The sequence below is a fragment of the Coffea arabica genome, chromosome 11c (assembly GCF_036785885.1).
Source record: "Coffea arabica cultivar ET-39 chromosome 11c, Coffea Arabica ET-39 HiFi, whole genome shotgun sequence".
Taxonomy (NCBI): domain Eukaryota; kingdom Viridiplantae; phylum Streptophyta; class Magnoliopsida; order Gentianales; family Rubiaceae; genus Coffea; species Coffea arabica.
Window position 1 is genome coordinate 33121963 of NC_092330.1, and position 18747 is coordinate 33140709.

Sequence of the window (18747 nt, forward strand, 5' to 3'; positions counted from 1 at the left end):
TCCATTTTTTTTTAGCTTGTTGGCTGAACACAAGAGAGAGAGTGAGCAAGAGAGAAACTTCATTTGTTCTTCAATTTCTTGCCCAATCTTGAATTCTAACCAGAATTTTTGCAAAACCCTCCATCAAAGTTGTTTACTAAGGTAGATTAAAAGATTGAGTGGAGTGATTTTGAAGGGCAAGCTCCAAGCTACTACCTTTCTTGTGGTTTTAAGGTATTTTGCCTAGAACATCCTCTTTACTTCAATTCATTGTTTATTAGTGGTTTTTAGTTGTTTTAGATGTTGTTTTGTGGAAGATTAGCACTTGAATGCATGAATTCCAGATTAGGGTTCCAAACAGGCCTGTTCTGTCCGAATTTTTTTGAGCATACTAGAGGCCGAATTAGCCTTAGGTTAAAACATGAAAGTTGTAGAGAATGATATTTTATAGTTGCCTGTAAAATTTCAGCTCAATCTGAGCTCGGTAGCCTGTGAAAAGTCGGAAATACCCAGACTGGTCTAGGTAGGAGTTCAGCAAACAGGGTTGTCATTTCACCCAATCTGATGTGAATTTTCACCATGCTCCTTACCGAATTAGATTTTGGCCAAAACATGAAAGTTGTAGCCAATGGTGTAATATAGTTGCCTGAAAAATTTCAGCTTGATCCTAGCACTGTAGCTTGTTAAATGACCGAAATACCCTTGACTGTCCGTGAAACCTGTTTCGCGCCCAGATTTCTGTTTTCGTGTAGTTTTCCATTTTTGACCATGAAAATGCATGATTTGGCCTTGGATTAAAACATGAAAGTTGTAGGGAATGATATCTTAGAGATGTCTGCAAAATTTCAGGTCAATCGGAGCAACGTAGCTTGTGAAAAGACTGAATTACCCCTGCTGCCCTGTTTCTACCCGAATTTGATAATTGCGTCTGTAATTCGTTATTTTGGTTGGGAATACTTAGGAATTGGTTGTTGAGGTCTTCTTATGAATTGTAGCCGTGTATCTTAGCTTTCGGATGGCTTTGGAATCACTTGATTTGGACTTAGGGAGCCTGACTTATGATGTTTCAACCAGAATGCGGTTTGTGAACCTATTTTTGCGGTTCTGGTGTAGTATCTTGCATTTTTTACCTGGTTACACTCGAAAATGGACTGAATAGCCTTCTTCAACATTGTATCCCTATCTCTTAGCTTCGAAACGGTGTATCTTACACCTCGATCCGATAATCGTAGTGCCAGTGGTACCGAAACCGCAAACTGATGTCAAAACTGTTTTTATGGTTTAGAACTTAACTTTTCATTTCCGGACATTTCCCTAGCTTGAATTGTACTTGTACTACTTGGAGCTCATTGAACGGCTATTGAATGAATTTATTTGTGTGACTTTGGGACTGGCTGAGGAAATAATGAAGCCTTGACGGCTGGAAAAGTAAGCAAATTTAGTGGAAGTGCTGTCCGAACTTTGAAAGGACTTGATTGCATTGAGTTTGTGATCTAAGACTTGGATTTGAGCAAGGCAATGATATATGATGGTTGGTTCCTGAGCCGTGGAGGTGAGTGACCCTAAACTGTTTCCAAAGTTATTTATGAATCGTTTCTTGCACTATTTACTTGATTGCATAGCATGAGTGCTTGCATGTGGCCCATGACATGTTTTGGCTTAAATGAGTACTTGGAATTCGTGTGCTGAACACCAACGTCTCCACCTCTGTGTACTGTTCATCTGGAGCAAATGGCTCCCCCTCTGACTGTTTACTGTTAAATGTTTGTTTGGAGCGTTGGGTGTTTAAGTACAATGATTTCACTGGCTCACGAGAGCAATAAATGTACATTTGATCTTGGAATCATGACATCACTGAAATGAACGACTGTGAAACTGATTTGCTTACTGATTTTATTGGTTACTCGCTGAGTTTTTAGCTCACCCCCAAAATGTTTTATTCCCCTCCACAGGGCTCGTGACGAAGGAAGGGCTTGTAGTACTTACTCATGCGAATGGATGGCTTATATTTTGTACAATTTTGATTTGGAATTTCCTCTGTATAATAGTTGGTATCAAGGATCGGAGTGGCGCAGCGGAAGCGTGGACGCTTCGCTTATGACATGTAATTCTTGGGGAATTTGATGTAATATTTGGGATTTATATTGCAATTTAATTGAGGACTGTAGTGAACGACTAATGTAAAATTTAAAATTTTAATCATATATACATGTTACCATTCAAATTTAAAATTTGAATTTGTGGAGATAAAATTGAAAAAAAAAACACACAAACATCGCAATTAAACCACTATTCTTAAAAAGTTAGATTCTCGAAATATGACTAAATAATTGGGATGGAGAGTAATATATCTTCTACTTAAAATTTAGTGTACAAGTTTACTCGGTCTTGTTCTATTCAAATATAAGCAAATTCTATTATCAAACTAGTTTAATAGGAAAAAAAACCACTTGATACATTATTTTTAAGTATTTGATGAGACGTGGTTATCAACATCTCTAAATTTGGAAATTTACACTAATCCAAAACACAGTAGTAACATGAATACATGGATAATCTAAAACTTGATACTTTTTACGGGATAGGTGGAGAATAGAGTTATCAATGGATCAGATCTTGGTCTAAACCCGATTTGTTTTTCCAGATTCAAAATTGGTAGTAGATCCGTTTACGGGATGCGTGGAAAATAGAGTAATCAATGGATTGGGTCTTGATCTAAACCCGATCTATTTTTGCAAATTCGGAACACGTAATAGGTCCATTTTACTTCAATTGGTTTTATTTATAAGCTAAATGGACCGGATATGAATATATATGTTGTCACCCGTTTGGATCCGGATTCAATTAGTATAAATATTTAATTAAAAAATTTATAATATTCATTAAAATTTATTGCTAATCCACTCATTTATTTACTGAAAGAGATTTTCTATAAAACAAATAATTATTAGAATTAATCCAGTCGTATTGTTAATGTTGTGCTAATAAAGTTTATGTTGAAATAAAACCTTGAAATTATTAGAAAATTATTATATGAAATTAATTTCAAAATCTAGATACACTGGACCTGGATCTGGATCTAGCCAAGTAAAGATCCTAAATTATATATCGAGACCCGTCTATATCCAGCTCCTGCTCCGCATCGTTTATTACATGTTGGAATCGAGTCCGAAATTACGTCACGAACTAAATCTATTAGCTAAGAAAAGTGCAGAAATGAATTATCTGGATTTGTTAGTAGAATAAAGGGAAAGAATTATGAAGATGAATAAGAAGAGCAATAGGGAGAAGGGGAAAAGAAAAGATCTGGCAAAGAGACAGGAATTTGGTATTGAAGATCAGGAAGAAAGATACAAATTCGGCTACAACTTCGCTATCCTTTCCTACTAACTGACAATGGGTATTTAAAGAGCCCGCGCTGGGTTGATCTGCTGGTGGAAGTAACCTCCTTAGGTGAGTTTCATCTGGATTCGATTCCGGACAGCAATCCAGTTGTTATCTTCTTCAGCATCGGTCGGGCTTGCTCTGCTGAAGTGTTGTGGGATTAGTCGGGTGTAGATTCGGATACTCACAGTGATTACAAAAAAAAAAAGGCAATGGGTATTAAAAGACCAATCCCATACCTACACGTGGTTTCTTCCACTAATAACTATTATAATGATCAAAATGCATCCCTTATTAGTCCAAACGACACCCTCTCCTTCTAATTTTTGACAAATTATTAATTCCGACTCGAATCCAACCTTGACATCCCTAATAGGCAGTAAATCACTAGATCCTTAAAAAATACCAAACAATTTAAAGAGTGGCTTGTTCTATTCTGTACCCTTAAGACACAATATAAAACAATTTAAAGACGTGGGATTGAGCGTTGCTCGAAAAAGTTTAAAATTTTTTAGCTAAATTTAGAGGGAGATAATAATGTTTAAAATTTAAAGTGGATTCATTATTTGTACTTTGTATGCTTATCCTATGCCCTAAAAGTACATAACAGAAAAACCTTAAAGAGTTAAACTAACCATACTAAAATAATAACATCTCTAATTTCCATGATTAATGAAACATTAGTATCTCTCTCTTCTTTTTTAATTAAACGATAATATAACATCTCCAATCTCTATGCTTTCACTTTCTTTCTTTCGAAATAAATATTATTTAACTCGAGAATGATGACGCATAGGCATGCGAGAGCAAACTAAAAGAGCTGTTAATCAATCTCTAAAATACTACGGTATATAGTACCTCTAATCTCTGGGATTTATTTATTTAACTATGTCGTGCCTCTCTTTCTAATTAGTCAAACTAATCAGCTGATAAAAATTCATCAGCCTTCTGATTGGAAATCGTGTGAAAATTTGATTCTGAAGCCCCCCACAAATCACATCTCGTTTCTTCTGTCAAATGATTCTAATCTTCTTATTCCAATCTTCCCAACTTTTGCTATAAATACCACATCTCCCAAAACCCACCACCCGGGCCCCTCGGGAGTCTTATCTTCATCACCTGAAGACCGATCCAACTCACAAGCCTGAGACAAAAGGAGTTGCTGTTTTCCACCCATCAATAGCTAGCCAGCTGAGCTCCGATGTAAGTCTTTTCCGGTATTCATTTTTTGGTTTTTGGTGTGGTATTTTACGTTGCTCCATGGAAGATTATTTCTCCTTTTCTTGTTTTTAAATTTTCCGCTAAATTTATGGAAGATTCTATTTTTGGCCGAATCTGCTGTTTCTGTTTTTAGTAATTTGTATTGGTGAATAAAGGAGAAGGGCAGAGTTAGTTTTAGGCTAAGAATAGAAAAGCATTGCGGCAGTTGAGTGATCTGGAGTTGCTGTTTTCCTTGTAAACCTCATTATGGATATGGTCTTTCGTCATCTCCCCTCATTTGTTTGGTTTGGCATTGGAATGGATTTCATTCTATTGAAGAGTTAACTCAAGTTGAAACATAAGTGGGAAATGATAAGGGATAAAATTTAGGGTACATTACGTACAATCCCCTTGGTTTTGTCTATTACTATATGATCCCTATAATATTTCAAAATGTCCACTTTACTTTCCTACGACTTTATGTAAAGTGGAAAGTTAACAGAAAATAGCCTATGTAACGTCATTAATTGGAATACCAATAGTGCCCTTGCTTAAATGTTAAATCAATCGATGACTTAACTACTTTGTATAAAAGCATAGGAGGATTATGTGAATAAATGCTAAAATCACATAGGGGTAAATAATCATAAGGGGGTTACAAGGAAATTAAAATTTTACCACACACACTTTTAGAGCATATTTAATATAAATGCCGTAATTGATTATGCATTCTGTCCATTTTTCACTTTACATAAATCTATAGGTGAGTTATGTGGCTATTTTAAAACCTTAGAGGAGGCCATCTAGCACATGTAAAATCATAGGAGGTATAATTAATTTACCCAAAATTTAATGATTTCATTTTGGTTTACCGATCACTAGGTAATTAGGTATAGGTATCCTTAATTTTAATATACACTGTCGATCCTTAGACCCATTTACCAAAATGAACAATCTTGCTTCCAGCTCAAAATGAGCAACCTTCGTTGGTATCATCATTATTATGTCCTTTGCCCTTCTGTAACTCTACCAATTTTTTTCAAATAATTGTTATTTTGGACTTCAATCATTTGGGGTGCAAACCCTGGCTTGGAACCTAGCTTGGCCCAACCAGTTAAACCCTCAACTCCTCTGCCTTGAAAAATTGTTCATCAATTTTGGTAAACTCGGAAGAACCGCTGCTGGTTCAGCTGTTAACCTGATTGAACCGAGATGATTTGTAGTGAATTAATCAGGTCAATGGCCCAATGCAATTAAGACCAAATTCCTTAAAATTTGCTGAAATTACTCTTCGCTGCATGAATGACTAAGTTTGAATTGTATACCTTACCGGTGATGCTTGTCTTCGACTAATTAAAAACACAATTATTGAGTTTACCTTACCATTTCTCCCGTGAATTCTCTACCTAGAAATCAGTTCAACGTTTCTTTCTTTCTTGTTTTTTTCAAATTTTCTATCTAACTTGTCTTTTACTTTTAGGTAAGCAAATATACATCTATTGATTTTTACTAATTTATTCCCTTTGCTTGTTTTTCAATTTTGACCAATTCAAATCTGCATATTTGACAGCATTGGAGTTATGTTATTTTCTACTTGTTCTAACATTTCAGTCAAATAGCTTTTCCGTGCAAAAAAGTGAACTGCAAAGGAGATGGAAAACAGGGAGAAACAGTACAAAGCTCATGTTTTGGCTATTCCATTTCAAAGTGCGGGCCACATAAATCCTATGCTTCAGTTATGTAAGAAACTCGTACGTAAAGGGCTGAAAGCCACACTAGCCATCACCAAATTCACCTCCAAAGTTTCGTTTCCAAAATCAGACAAAGTCCAGATTGACATAATATCAGATGGCTATGATGAAGGTGGCTTCTTTTTCACTGACCCTGTCCCAATCTCCATGGCTCGCTTTAAAGAAGTTGGCTCACAATCAATTCTTGAACTCCTGAAGAAGTATGAATCCTTAGGGACTCCAATTGATTTCATCATCTATGATTCATTGCTACCTTTTGTGCTTGATCTTTGTAAAGAAATTGGTTTACCTGCAGTGGCTTCCTTCACTCATCAATGTGGTGTAAACTACATAATGCACCAGTTCTCTCATGGAAAGCTGACTAATCCAGTCACTGAGTTTCCAGTCTTGATTCCAGGATTGCCACCACTTGAACATCAAGATCTTCCTTATTTTGGCAGTAATATACCATATCATTTTGCATACGTATGTACGCAGTTCTCAAATGTAAATCAGGCGGATTATGTCCTTGTCAACACATTTTGTGAGCTGGAAAAGGAGGTGAGTCTTGTAATCAGAAATTTTGTTTGATTCAGGTTCCTTTGTACTTGTATTTGTATCTCTCTGTGGCTCCATCACTTTCTTTTCTTCTTTATGTTAAACATATATGTCTGCTTGTTGTCTTCTTTAAGGAACCAATCTTAGATGTCTTGGTGTATGAACTAAATTCAGTATTTCTCATGAGATAGACTAGATACTCAGAACAAAACAATTTGTGGCTTAACAAAGACATGTTCTTTGTTGAATTTCTTCAATCTGAAGGGTGTGCTTGATTTATTTCTGTGCTGGAAATTGCACAAGGCAGTTCCAGAGAAATGCAGGTGGGCTTTTTACCGCTTTTCAATGGGTTCCTAGTTAGGCCATAAACAGAATCTTTTGACTAGTTGAAGCTGCTGACGGATACTACTCACTAAGGAGGTTCATTAAGTGAAAATTTTGCAACTAAAATCAGACAAAGTTTTCAAACATACTATATCAAGCATAGGACGCAGATCATTCATAGTCTTTAGAGTATCCAGAAGTTCATCTAGACTGATGAATTTGTGATTTTGATATTCCTTAGCTTCATGGAATGATGATGTATGAATGGTTTGACATTATCCTTCGTTGCTCATCTAACTCATTCAACGCAGAATCATGTTGAAGCTACAAATAATTGTAAAATTTGATCCCCCCTCTGTTATATTTGGCACAGGTGGTGGATGAATTTTCCAAACACTTGCCAGTTCTGACAGTAGGGCCAACAGTTCCCACTTTCTACCTGGACAGGAGAGTTGTAGATGACAAAGAATATGGAATCGCTTCAGCAGACAATGACCCCTCAATATGTTTAAATTGGCTAAATAGCAAACCAGCCAGGTCAGTTATTTACGCATCGTTAAGTAGTGTGAGGTCTGCCAGTTTTGGCGAAAAGCAATTAGAGGAACTTGCTTTGGCTTTGAAGAACAGCAACTACTATTTCTTATGGTCTGTCAAACATTTTGAGGCTGAAAAGTTGCCAAAAAATTTTAATGAAGAAGCATCCGATAAAGGTCTCCTTGTCCCATGGACTCCGCAATTGGAAGTACTTTCGAGCGAGGCTGTGGGGTGCATTCTCTCACATTGTGGTTGGAACTCATCACTTGAAGCTATAAGCCTAGGAGTGCCAATAGTGGCAATGCCACAATTTATAGATCAACAACCAAATGCTAAGTTTATCCAGGATGTTTGGAAGGTGGGGATCAGAGTGAAGCATGATAGGAATGGACTTGCAACAAGGGAAGAAATTGGACGATGCATTAAGGAGGTAATGGAAGGAGAAACAGGAAAAGAAATAAAGGAAAATGCTATGAAGTTTTCCAATTTGGCTAAAGCGGCTGTTAGTGAGGGTGGAAGTTCAGATACAAATCTCAATTACTTTGTAAGCAAGATGACGAGTTCCTCTTGATCATCTTGTCATTGAGAACCCTATGTGGGTTGTATTGTTTATCTATTTAATCTTCATTGACTTGTATTTCGTGATATTTACTATGAATGAATTTTAGCTAGCATTTTTGTCGGACTAGCAATGAGATGTGCATTGCCATGTTAGTCAAGACATAATGCGCAATGGGTCTTCTGCTTTACTCTTATTCCATTTTTTTGTCTCATTTTTGTTATATTGCTATGTTTTCTTTATAAACATTATATTTTAATTCTTTTTCATTTTCTTAAAATCCAATAACTGATAACTGAGTAGTGACATTTTTTAATGAATTTAACAAAGTTAAAAAATCAAATACACAGAAAATGAGTTTTTTTTAAAAGAATTTTCTGCTGTATTTTGTGGTTTCCTATTATATATTGCTTTTTGAAACCGTTGTATTTTTTTACGGTGTTAGTAGTTACTCCTTCCGTCCCATTGTTAATGTCATATTTTCACTTTTTACTTATCCCAAAATTTGAGTCACTTTGAAAAAGGCAAACCACTTTTAAAATTATTTTTCAGTTATACCCTTCTATTGAAAAGTCAAGATTGCACTAACCAATATTGATGGACCCAGCCTAGGGATGGCAATGGGGCGGGGTTGGGGCGGGGGACCCCTCCCCCGTCCCCCGCCCCGTTGCCTATTAGTTCCCCCCGTCCCCCGCCCCGTTGCCTATTAGTTCCCCCCGTCCCCCGCCCCGGCCCCCCCTCCCGCTCCCCCCGCCCCGCCCCGCCTTGCCCCGCTTCCCCCGCGGGGGCACCCGTGGGGTTAATAAAATTTTATTATAATTAAAATTTAATAAATAATCAAGTACTAAAATATCAACACATCACCAAATTATTATTCATTGTAATTTTACAATTGAAACTCATAAAAACAATCAAACAGAAGTTATTTGAATACAATCCAATATGATGAAATAATTAAATAAATATAACTAAAATAGTCAAATTTTCACTTTTAGTACAAATGCAATCACTAATTCATCATTGTGTTTGTGCTTTTTTTTTGAGAAAAAAGTGTTATTCTATTAAGTGTAATTAGAAATTTAGTATAAATGTATTAGTAAATTTAATATAACTAATTAATAAATTCTATTAGTAGACATGTATAATTATTCATATAATTGATAATATCAATTATATTACATAAATTAATATACATTATATAATACATCTAACTAATAATATCATTATCATAATTTTATAACTAATTAACTTACATATAATATATAGTCATTTATATATATATATATATATATATATAATTTTTTTTTTGCGGGTGGCGGGGCGGGGGATGGGGCGGGGGAGTATACCCCCGCCCCCCGGCCCGTTTCTAAGCGGGGGGAAAAAATTCCCCCCCGCCCCAACCCCCGCCCCAACCCCCGCCCCGTGAGCCCCCCGCGGGGCGGGCACCCGCTCCCATTGCCATCCCTAACCCAGCCATAACACATCATCGGAAGTTATACCCTTCTGATTGTCTTTGCCTTTTAGTCAAAGTGACTTAATGGCAAGTGGTCCCCAACAGTTTGTTGTTTTACTTCACAAACAACAAAAGGTACGATTGGAAGAGTCAGATAAGTGTATCCCCATAATGCTATTGTACATAAAAAATATGTTTTCCAAAAAACGTTCTAACAAAAGGTACGATTGGAAGAGTCAGATAAGTGTATCCCCATAATGCTACTGTACATAAAAAGTATGTTTTCCAAAAAGCGTCCCAAATTTTGGGACGGAGGGAGTGTTTCTTTAATAAAGAAATACTCCCTCTGTCCCAAAATTTGGGACACTTTTTGGAAACACAGTGATGTATAGTAGTATTATGGGAACACACTTATCTAACTCTTCCAATTGTACCCTTTGCTGTTTGTGGAGTAAAACAACAAACTGTTGGGAACCACTTGCCATTGAGTCACTTTGACTAAAAGGCAAAGACAATCAGAAGGGTATAACTTCTGATGATGTGTTATGGCTGGGTCTATCAAAATTGGTTAGTGCAATCTTGACTTTTCAATAGAAGGGTATAACTGAAAAATAATTTTAAAAGTGGTTTGCCTTTTTCAAAGTGACTCAAATTTTGGGACAAGCAAAAAGTGAAAATATGACATTAACAATGGGACGGAGGGAGAACCAGTATACTATAAAAAATGGGACATAGAGTGGAATATGACGTGAGATAAAAGATCGGTTACACATCATCAAGAGCTGAATTTTAAGGGAATCACAAAAGGTGTGTGAGGGCTTTTTTGAGCAAGTATTATTGTACGTTCAACAATTTAGCAAATTACATATACCTTCCACTTAAAATTTTGTATACAAATTGAGTCAGTCATATTGTAATCAAATGTAAGCAAATTCGATTATGAATCCAGTCTAACAAAAAAAAAAAAAAATCACCGAATGCATTATCTCTAAGTATTTAATGAGGTTATCAAACACTTCTAAATTTTGAAGTTTTCACTTTAATCCAAAACACAAGCTAGTAGTAATATGAATACATGGATATTATAGTCTAAAACTTGATGCTTTTTATGAAATGCATGGGCTGTAAGGCTGTTAACAGATTGGGCCTTAACCTAGATTCGATCCGTTTTTTTAGGTTACAAATAGGTGGCATATCCATTTACCCGAATTTGTTTTGTTTATAAGCTGAATGCGCTGGTTATGGATTTATATATTCCGATTTATTTTGAATCAGGATTCGATTAGTATAAATATTTTAATTAAAATACTATGTATTAATTAATTTTTATTACTAATCCACTCATTTTTTCTCAAAAAGATTTCTATAAATCAAATAATTGTTTGAATTAATCCGATTGTATTGTTTATATTTAAATAAAACTTTAAAATTATTAAAGAATTATTGCATTAAATTAATTTCAAAATCTGAAAATACCTAACCTGAGTCCCGATCAAGCCAAGTTTGATTTCTAAACTATATATTGAGACCTGTCTAGATCCGATTCCAAATCGTTTTATTACATGTCGGATCCAAATTTGGAATTACCAATTCCAACTAGAATCCGACCTCTTGACACTCTTTCGTGGGTAAAAACCAATAGATCCTTAAATAATATCAAAAAAATTATAGAATTAAACTAACGATAGTAAAATAATAACATCTCTAATCTCCCTGATTCGTAAAATATTAGTATCTCTCTCTCTCTCTTTTTAAATTGAATAAAATTAACATCTCTAATCTCCATGATTTCAATGTCTTTCTTTCGAAGTAAACATCATTTAATTCGAGAATGATGACGCCTTGGCATGTGAGAGCAAACTAAAAAAGCTACTATTAGTCAACCTCTAAAAGCCTTAGATACTTAAGTATCTATACTCTTTTGGATTTAACTATTGTTTTCTCGAAGTATAGGTCACTTAAATCGGGTCTCTTTCTAATTAATCAAACTAATCAATTGTTAAAAAAATCATCAGCCATCACCTTCACAGTGGAGTCCGCTGACCGTTGATGATTCAAAATCGCGTGCAAATTTGATTCTAAAAGCCCCACCAATCACATTTCTTCTGTCAAATGACACTAATCTTCTGATTCCACTCTTCCCAACTTTTCATTTAAATACCACATCATCTTCCTGACTCTCTCCCCTGAGTCTTCATCACCGAAAAAACCGATCCAAACTCACAAGGCTGAGACAAAGAAGGAGTTGCTGTATTGTTTCACAACCATCAGAAGCTAGCTGAGCTCCGATGTAAGTCTTTATATAGCTCAATGGAAGATTACTTCTCCTTTTCTTTTCTTCCTTTTAAATATTCTGCTAAATTTATGGAAGATGCTATTTTTGGTCGAAGCTGCCGTTTCTGGTTTTAGTAATTTGTGTTGGTGAAGAAAGGAGAAGAGCAGATTTTAGTTTTAGGCTAAGAATGGAAAAGGTATTGCGACAGTTGAGGTAGTTTGCGTCAGATTGTTGGCGGTCCGGATTGGGTTGTGGTTCACGCGAAAAAAAAAAAAAAAAAAACTGAACCATTTGTCTTTTGCTTTAGGTGGGGGTTAAAAATTTGAGTTAAGTTACTCCATATGTGAATCGAGTTCGATTTAATAAGAATTAGTTTGAATTTGATTTGTTAATTAATCAAACCAAACTTATATAATGTTTTGTATTTTATAAATTTTTAAATTCGACTCGAACTTGATTTTATTAGCATTTTTATGCTAATTTTATTAACATGAAATGAGAATTTATAAGTAAAAATTACAGGTTATTGGAGCCTGATTTGATCTCGATTCGATAAAAGCTGGCCTAAGTTTGGTTTGAAAAATTAATAAGCTAAACTTGAACACATTTTCAATATTATTAAAATAATCAAATAAATTTAAACATTAAATTGTTGTACTTGGTTGGTTAGACTCATTTATTGTGCTACTTTTGAGAGTCATCTAAGTTGGGCCACATTTGGTGCGACCCATTTTAGGCCCAGATCTGATTGATCTGGAGGTTTTTATATCTCCTTAAGAACCGGCTTCTATTTAGCTTTGGGCCACGTTTGGCTAAGTCTTGATAACAATAATGGGTATCTACATACAGACAACGCTTGACAGTTCAATTATCCTATTCCTAATATTTTGATTAGTCCTTATTAGGTGTTTGATTCGTATTTCGGAATCAAAATTGGAGCCTCAATTATAAACCTCATCATGGATGTGGTTTTTGTTCATCTTCCCTCATTTGTTTGATTTGGCATTGGAATGGGTTTCATTCCACTGAAGAGTTAATCAACTTTTGTTTTTGAAGCAAGAGTTAATCAACTTGAAGCACAAGTGGGACTGTGGGACACGATAAAAGATAAAATCTATTACTTTCCATTTTGGTCTACCGAACAATAGGCATAGGTATCCTTAACTTTAATATATATTATTGATAGAGATAGCAATTAAGGCGGGTGCCCATGGGGGCTAATAGGGCAGGGGCGAATTTTTTTCCCCGTTTAGAAATGGGGCCGGGGGGGGAGGTAGTATACCCCCGCCCTATCCCCCACCCAACCACCAATTTAAAAAATTAATAAATACACATATATGTATATAATTATATATAATATTTAACTTAATTAGTTACAAACTTATAATAATGATATTATTAGTTATATGCATTATATATTGTATATTAGTATATGTAATATAATTGATATTAGTAATTATACTAATAATTATACATGCCTACCAATAGAAATTATTAAGTAGTTGTAATAAATTTACTAATACATTTATATTAAATTTCTAATTACACTTGAAACAATAACACTTTTTCTTAAAAAAAATATAATAATGATTTGGTGATTGTATTTATAACAAAAGTAAAAACTTGATTACTTTAGTTGTATTTGTTTTGTTATGTTGGATTGTTTTCAAATAACTTTTGTTTGATTGTTTTTATGAGTTTCAATTGTGAAATTATAATAGATAATAACTTTATGATGGGTTAATATTTTAGTACTTGATTAATTGTTAAAATTTGATTGTAATAAAATTATATAACAAATTTTTATTAGCCCTGCGGGGAGAGCAGGGCTAGACGGGGAGAGCAGGCGATGGGGACGAGGGGAATTAATGGGCAGTGAGGAGGGGGGCGGGGGAGGGGTCCCTCACCCGAACCCTGCCCGATTGCCATCCCTAATTATCGACCCTTAGACTAATTTACCAAAATGAGCACTCTTAATTCCAGTACAATTTTGTCCTTTTGTAACATTACCAATTTTTAGGGATAATTATTTATATTGGACTCCAATCATTTGGGCTGCAAACCATGGTTGGGAGCCTCGCTTGGTCCAACCAGTTAAACCCTCAACTCTTCTGCCTTCCTGTCTTGGTAAGTACAAAACCTGATAGGGTTAAAAATTGTTCAATTTGGGTAAACTCAGAAGGACTGTTGCTAGTTCAGCCATTAACCTATTGAACCAAGATTATTTGTAATGAATTTGGTATTGAACGTCTGATCCCATTGAGTTTAAGTCGGAATTATATGCCTTACCAGTGCATGCTTGTCTTCCACTAATCAAAAAGACAATTATTTTATTTATCTTGTGATTTCTCTCGCAAATTCTCTACTTCACTAAAAATCGCTTAAACTTTTATTTGTCTTTTTCAGTTTTCAATCTAGCTTTTCTTTTACTTTTAAGTGTGTAAAGATACATCTATTTATTTTTACTAATTTATTTCCTTTGCTTGTTTTTCAGTTTTGACCAATTGAAATCTAAACATTTGACTACATTGGACTTGTGTTAGACCTACTTATCCTAACATTCCTGTCACAACTTTTAGAGTACAAAAAAGTGAACAGCAAAGGAGATGGAAAACAGGGAGAAAGACTACAAAGCTCATGCTTTGGCTATTCCATTTCAAAGTCCGGGCCACATAAATCCTATGCTTCAGTTATGTAAGAAATTCATACGTAAAGGTCTGAAAACCACACTAGCCATCACCAAATTCACCTCCAAAGTTATGTATACAAAATCAGACAAAGTCCACATTGACATAATATCAGATGGCTATGATGAAGGTGGCTTCTTTGTCGCTGACCCTGTCCCAATCTCCATGGCTCGCTTTAAAGAAGTTGGCTCACGATCAATCATTGAACTCATGACGAAGTATGAATCCTTAGGGACTCCAATTGACTTCATCGTTTATGATTCCTTGCTACCTTTTGTGTTTGAATTCTGTAAAGAAGTTGGTTTACCCGGAGTGGCTTTCTTGACTCAACAATGTGGTGTTAACTACATAATGCACCAGTTTTATCATGGAAAGTTGTCTAATCCGGTGTCTGAGTTTCCAATCTCGATTCAAGGATTGCCGCCAATTGAATCTGCAGATCTTCCTTATTTTGGTAGTAATGTACCATACCATTTTGCATTGGTAGCTGCGCAGTTCTCAAATATAACTCAGGCAGATTGTGTCCTTGTCAACACATACTATGAGCTGGAAAAGGAGGTGAATCTTGTAATCAGAATTTTTGTTTGATTCAGGTTCTTTTGTGCTTGCGTTTTTGTCTCTCTGTGGCTCCATCACTTCTTTTCTTCTTTAATACTAATCATAAATGTCTTTTTGTTTTCTGTTTTAAGGCAACCATTCTTAGATGCTTTGTTTTCTTTTTATTGACCACTGCAAAGTTTAGTTCATTGACAATAAACTGGTACTCATGAGTATTTTGGTGCATATATGTCTCCGTGTATGCACTAAGTTCAGTATTTCTCGTTAAATAAACAAAATATTCAGAGCAAAAACAATTTGTGGCTTAACACAGAAAGGTACTTTGTCGAATTTACATCAATAAGAAGGGCTTGCTTGATTTAATTCTGTACTGGGAATTAATATTCAGAGAAAAAACAATTTGTGGCTGAACACAGAAAGGTACTTTGTTGAATTTATATCAATAAGAAGGGCTTGCTTGATTTAACACAGGCAGATTGTGTCTTGATTTAGTGAAAAATTTGCAACTAAATCAGACATATTTTTCAGACATACTATATCAACCATGGGACGCAGATTGTTGGCAGTTTATAGAGTATCCAGAACTTTATCCAGACTGATCAATTTGTGATTTTGTTTTTCCTTGCCTTCATGAAATGAAGATGTATGGATGGTTTAACATTATCCTTCCTCCCTTTTTTAACGCAGAACAATGTTAAAGCTACAAACAAGTGCACAATTTGATCACTTCCCTGTTTTATTTGGCACAGGTGGTGGATGAATTTTCCAAACACTGTCCGGTTCTCACAGTAGGACCAACAGTTCCTACTTTCTACCTGGATAGAGGAGTTGTAGATGACAAAGAATATGGAGTCCTTTCAACACAGAATGACCCGTCAACATGTTTAAATTGGCTAAGTAGCAAACCAACCAGGTCAGTTGTTTATGCATCGTTAAGTAGCGTGGGCTTCGCCAGTTTTGACGAAAAGCAATTACAGGAACTCGCTTTGGCTTTGAAGAACAGCAATTACTATTTCTTATGGTCTGTCAAATCTTTTGAGGCTGAAAAGTTGCCAAAAAATTTTAAAGAAGAAACATTTGATAGAGGCCTTCTCGTCCAATGGACTCCGCAATTGGAAGTACTATCGAGTGAGGCAGTAGGATGCATTCTTTCACATTGTGGTTGGAATTCAACACTCGAAGCCCTGAGCCTAGGAATGCCAATAGTGGCAATGCCACAATTTGCAGATCAACAGCCAAATGCTAAGTTTATCCAGGATGTTTGGAAGGTGGGGATTAGAGTGAAGCATGATAAGAATGGACTTGCGACTAAGGAAGAAATTGGACGATGCATTAAGGAAGTAATGGAAGGAGAAACAGGCAAAGGAATAAAGGAAAATGCTACGAAGTTTTCCAATTTGGCTAAAGCGGCAGTTAGTGAAGGTGGAAGTTCAGATACAAATCTCAATGACTTTGTAAGCAAGATAACGAGTTCCTCTTGATCATCTTGTTCCTGAGAACCTTATGTTGATTGTGTTGTTTGTCTATCTAATCTTCACTGACTTGTATTTCGTGATATTAATTACCAACAAAATTGAAATAGCTTTTTTTTTCCCAAGCTGGCAATGAGCACTTGTATTGCACATGTTAGTCATGACAAAATATATTATTTTCTTAGACTTAACTGAAGGGTTAAAAGATTTATGTAGAGTTTTAGGTGCATGACAAAATTATAAGTATGGATGTTATATCTTCTACAAGATTCATCTTTTTGTTGTACACTTAAATTTTTGCATTATAAACAATGTTGACCCATATGTTCTTGAGTACCCTAATTTGACTGCAAGAGTCTCAGTGTAAAACTCAGTTGTAGCCCAAATTTGACATTAGCAATAACATATTCTGTCTATATTAAGCAGGCACTAATATATTTGATAGTAAAAATCTACCACAACTATGCTTTTTCACTATAGGGGCCACAAATTCATTAAAAGTTGGTCACTTAAATCAATCTGTTGGTTTAAAGCATTAGCCACAGCCATTTGTTTAGTCCAAGGACATTTAGGTACTATTCAGTACAAACTATTAAGCTTTCATGACCACGACTCAAATATTGCAGATAACCCTTGCGCAGCTCATTAATTCTTAGAATGTTCAACAGTTTTTTGAAAAAACGAAAACGCCATTCAAAAAGGGCTTAAGCGAAAATTTCCATTTGTTGTATTCTATATGATCGTTCAATTATTAGCTTAGGAACCTTTACATCCATAGAATGCATATCCTAGAATGAACTATAGGTATACATTCTAGTATTGACTAAAAATATTAAAACACTCCTTCCCTTTATTAGCAGTTAAATTAGAATGGTGTGGCTATAAACTTTTTGATCTGAAAATAAATTAAGGTTCTATTTGATAAAGCAATTCAGTACTTAAACTTAATATATTCAGACGCGTTTGATAACAAAATATTAAACATCTGAATTAATTAAGTGGTATTGAATTTTTTTAGGTAAAAGTTGTTTTCAAAAATAAGTGATAAACTATTCACTCATCAGTGAATGTGATATACTCTCAAATGTATTTGATTTAATACTCAACAAGTCAATAATTTAATAGATTCAGATTTCAAATTTCAGTTTTCAGATTTCAGTTTTATCAAATGCACCCTAAGTGTCTTAAAACGAAACCGTCGAAAGCTAGCTAGAAATACTAGGGTGTGAGAACTATTTGCTTGTAAGGTAGTACATCAAAAACATGAAACTTGACTATTCTCAACGGATTTAGTTCTTCAAACTATCTAATTAAGAAATATGTGTATGATGACCGTCTTTTTATTGATCTAATAAGAAGCCGTAGAAGTCATATTTTATGTCAAAACCCTCAAGTTTTTGTGTGTATGTGATGGTATGGGCATCAAAATCAAGGCACCCATGTCAAACACAAAATTTATAAAAAAATTAAAAACTAAAAATACAATTTCAAGCAATAAAAGGAGCATATTTTCCATAAAGGCTTTCATATGTTTTCCACAGTGTGATTCTTTTCAAACTTACCACATTTGTATAGGGGTCGCACAATGATCTGTTACTCATTATTACTCACATATACTCTTAAGAGTTAGAACAATCACTCGGATTGAAAGACGGACCAAATTACTCGATGCTTAAATCGAATTCGATTTAGTAAGCGCTTGTTCAAGTTTGGTTCGCCAACTAATTAAATTAAACTTGAATAATAATTTCTATTTGATAAATTTTTAAGTTTAACTTGAGTTCGGCTCGATTAGCATAGAAATGACATTTACATGTAAAATATTTAAACCATTCGACCTTGACTCGATAAAAGTTCATTTGATCTCGATTGGAGAATTAAACAAGTTAAATAAAATTTGAAATTCGTCAACATAATCAAACAAGTTTCAATAATAAAATGTTCGATTTGTTTAGACTTATTTATACCCTCGCAATCAGGGGATTGTAAGAGATGCTCTCCCATGCAGCTGTAGTATATCTCGTGTTGTCGGAA

General features: G+C 35.0%; 2 protein-coding genes and 1 long non-coding RNA gene across 8 annotated transcripts; all 3 read left to right on the forward strand.

The window, feature by feature from the left end:
• Positions 1-2210, forward strand: LOC113716706 (uncharacterized). 2 transcript variants are annotated; one of them, XR_011822921.1, is made up of 3 exons: positions 1-213; positions 829-1531; positions 1932-2210. It is a non-coding gene; the product is annotated as an uncharacterized lncRNA (long non-coding RNA). The 2 variants fall into 2 exon arrangements; XR_003454197.2 differs by lacking the exon at positions 1-213 and having other exon boundaries at positions 222-1531.
• A 2215-nt stretch (positions 2211-4425) lies between these two features.
• On the forward strand, positions 4426-8458 carry LOC113715532 (UDP-glycosyltransferase 74C1-like). 4 transcript variants are annotated; one of them, XM_027239760.2, is made up of 4 exons: positions 4428-4566; positions 6175-6514; positions 6610-6854; positions 7549-8458. In XM_027239760.2, coding segments are annotated over exons 2-4 (978 nt in total). In that variant the 5' UTR covers positions 4428-4566; positions 6175-6513; the 3' UTR covers positions 8281-8458. The 4 variants fall into 4 exon arrangements, with proteins under 4 accessions (XP_027095560.1, XP_071927053.1, XP_027095561.1 ...); XM_027239759.2 differs by having other exon boundaries at positions 4426-4566; positions 6183-6854; XM_072070952.1 differs by having other exon boundaries at positions 4426-4566; positions 6201-6854.
• A 2784-nt stretch (positions 8459-11242) lies between these two features.
• On the forward strand, positions 11243-16838 carry LOC113716653 (UDP-glycosyltransferase 74F2-like). Of its 2 annotated transcripts, none has more exons than XM_027241047.2 (3): positions 11243-12011; positions 14491-15241; positions 15991-16838. In XM_027241047.2, exons 2-3 carry the CDS (start codon positions 14603-14605, stop codon positions 16720-16722), a joined length of 1371 nt encoding a protein of 456 aa, XP_027096848.1. In that variant the 5' UTR covers positions 11243-12011; positions 14491-14602; the 3' UTR covers positions 16723-16838. The 2 variants fall into 2 exon arrangements, with proteins under 2 accessions (XP_027096848.1, XP_027096849.1); XM_027241048.2 differs by having other exon boundaries at positions 14576-15241.
• Positions 16839-18747: the final 1909 nt, after the last annotated feature.

Excerpts from the sequence above, each read along its gene's own strand:
- LOC113715532 (XM_027239759.2), top strand. The coding sequence starts at position 6,216 with ATGGAAAACAGGGAGAAACAGTACAAAGCTCATGTTTTGGCTATTCCA. Across the intron at positions 6,855-7,548 it reads TTTGTGAGCTGGAAAAGGAG|GTGGTGGATGAATTTTCCAA; the intron begins GTGAGTCTTGTA and ends TATTTGGCACAG.
- LOC113716653 (XM_027241047.2), top strand. The coding sequence starts at position 14,603 with ATGGAAAACAGGGAGAAAGACTACAAAGCTCATGCTTTGGCTATTCCA. Across the intron at positions 15,242-15,990 it reads ACTATGAGCTGGAAAAGGAG|GTGGTGGATGAATTTTCCAA; the intron begins GTGAATCTTGTA and ends TATTTGGCACAG.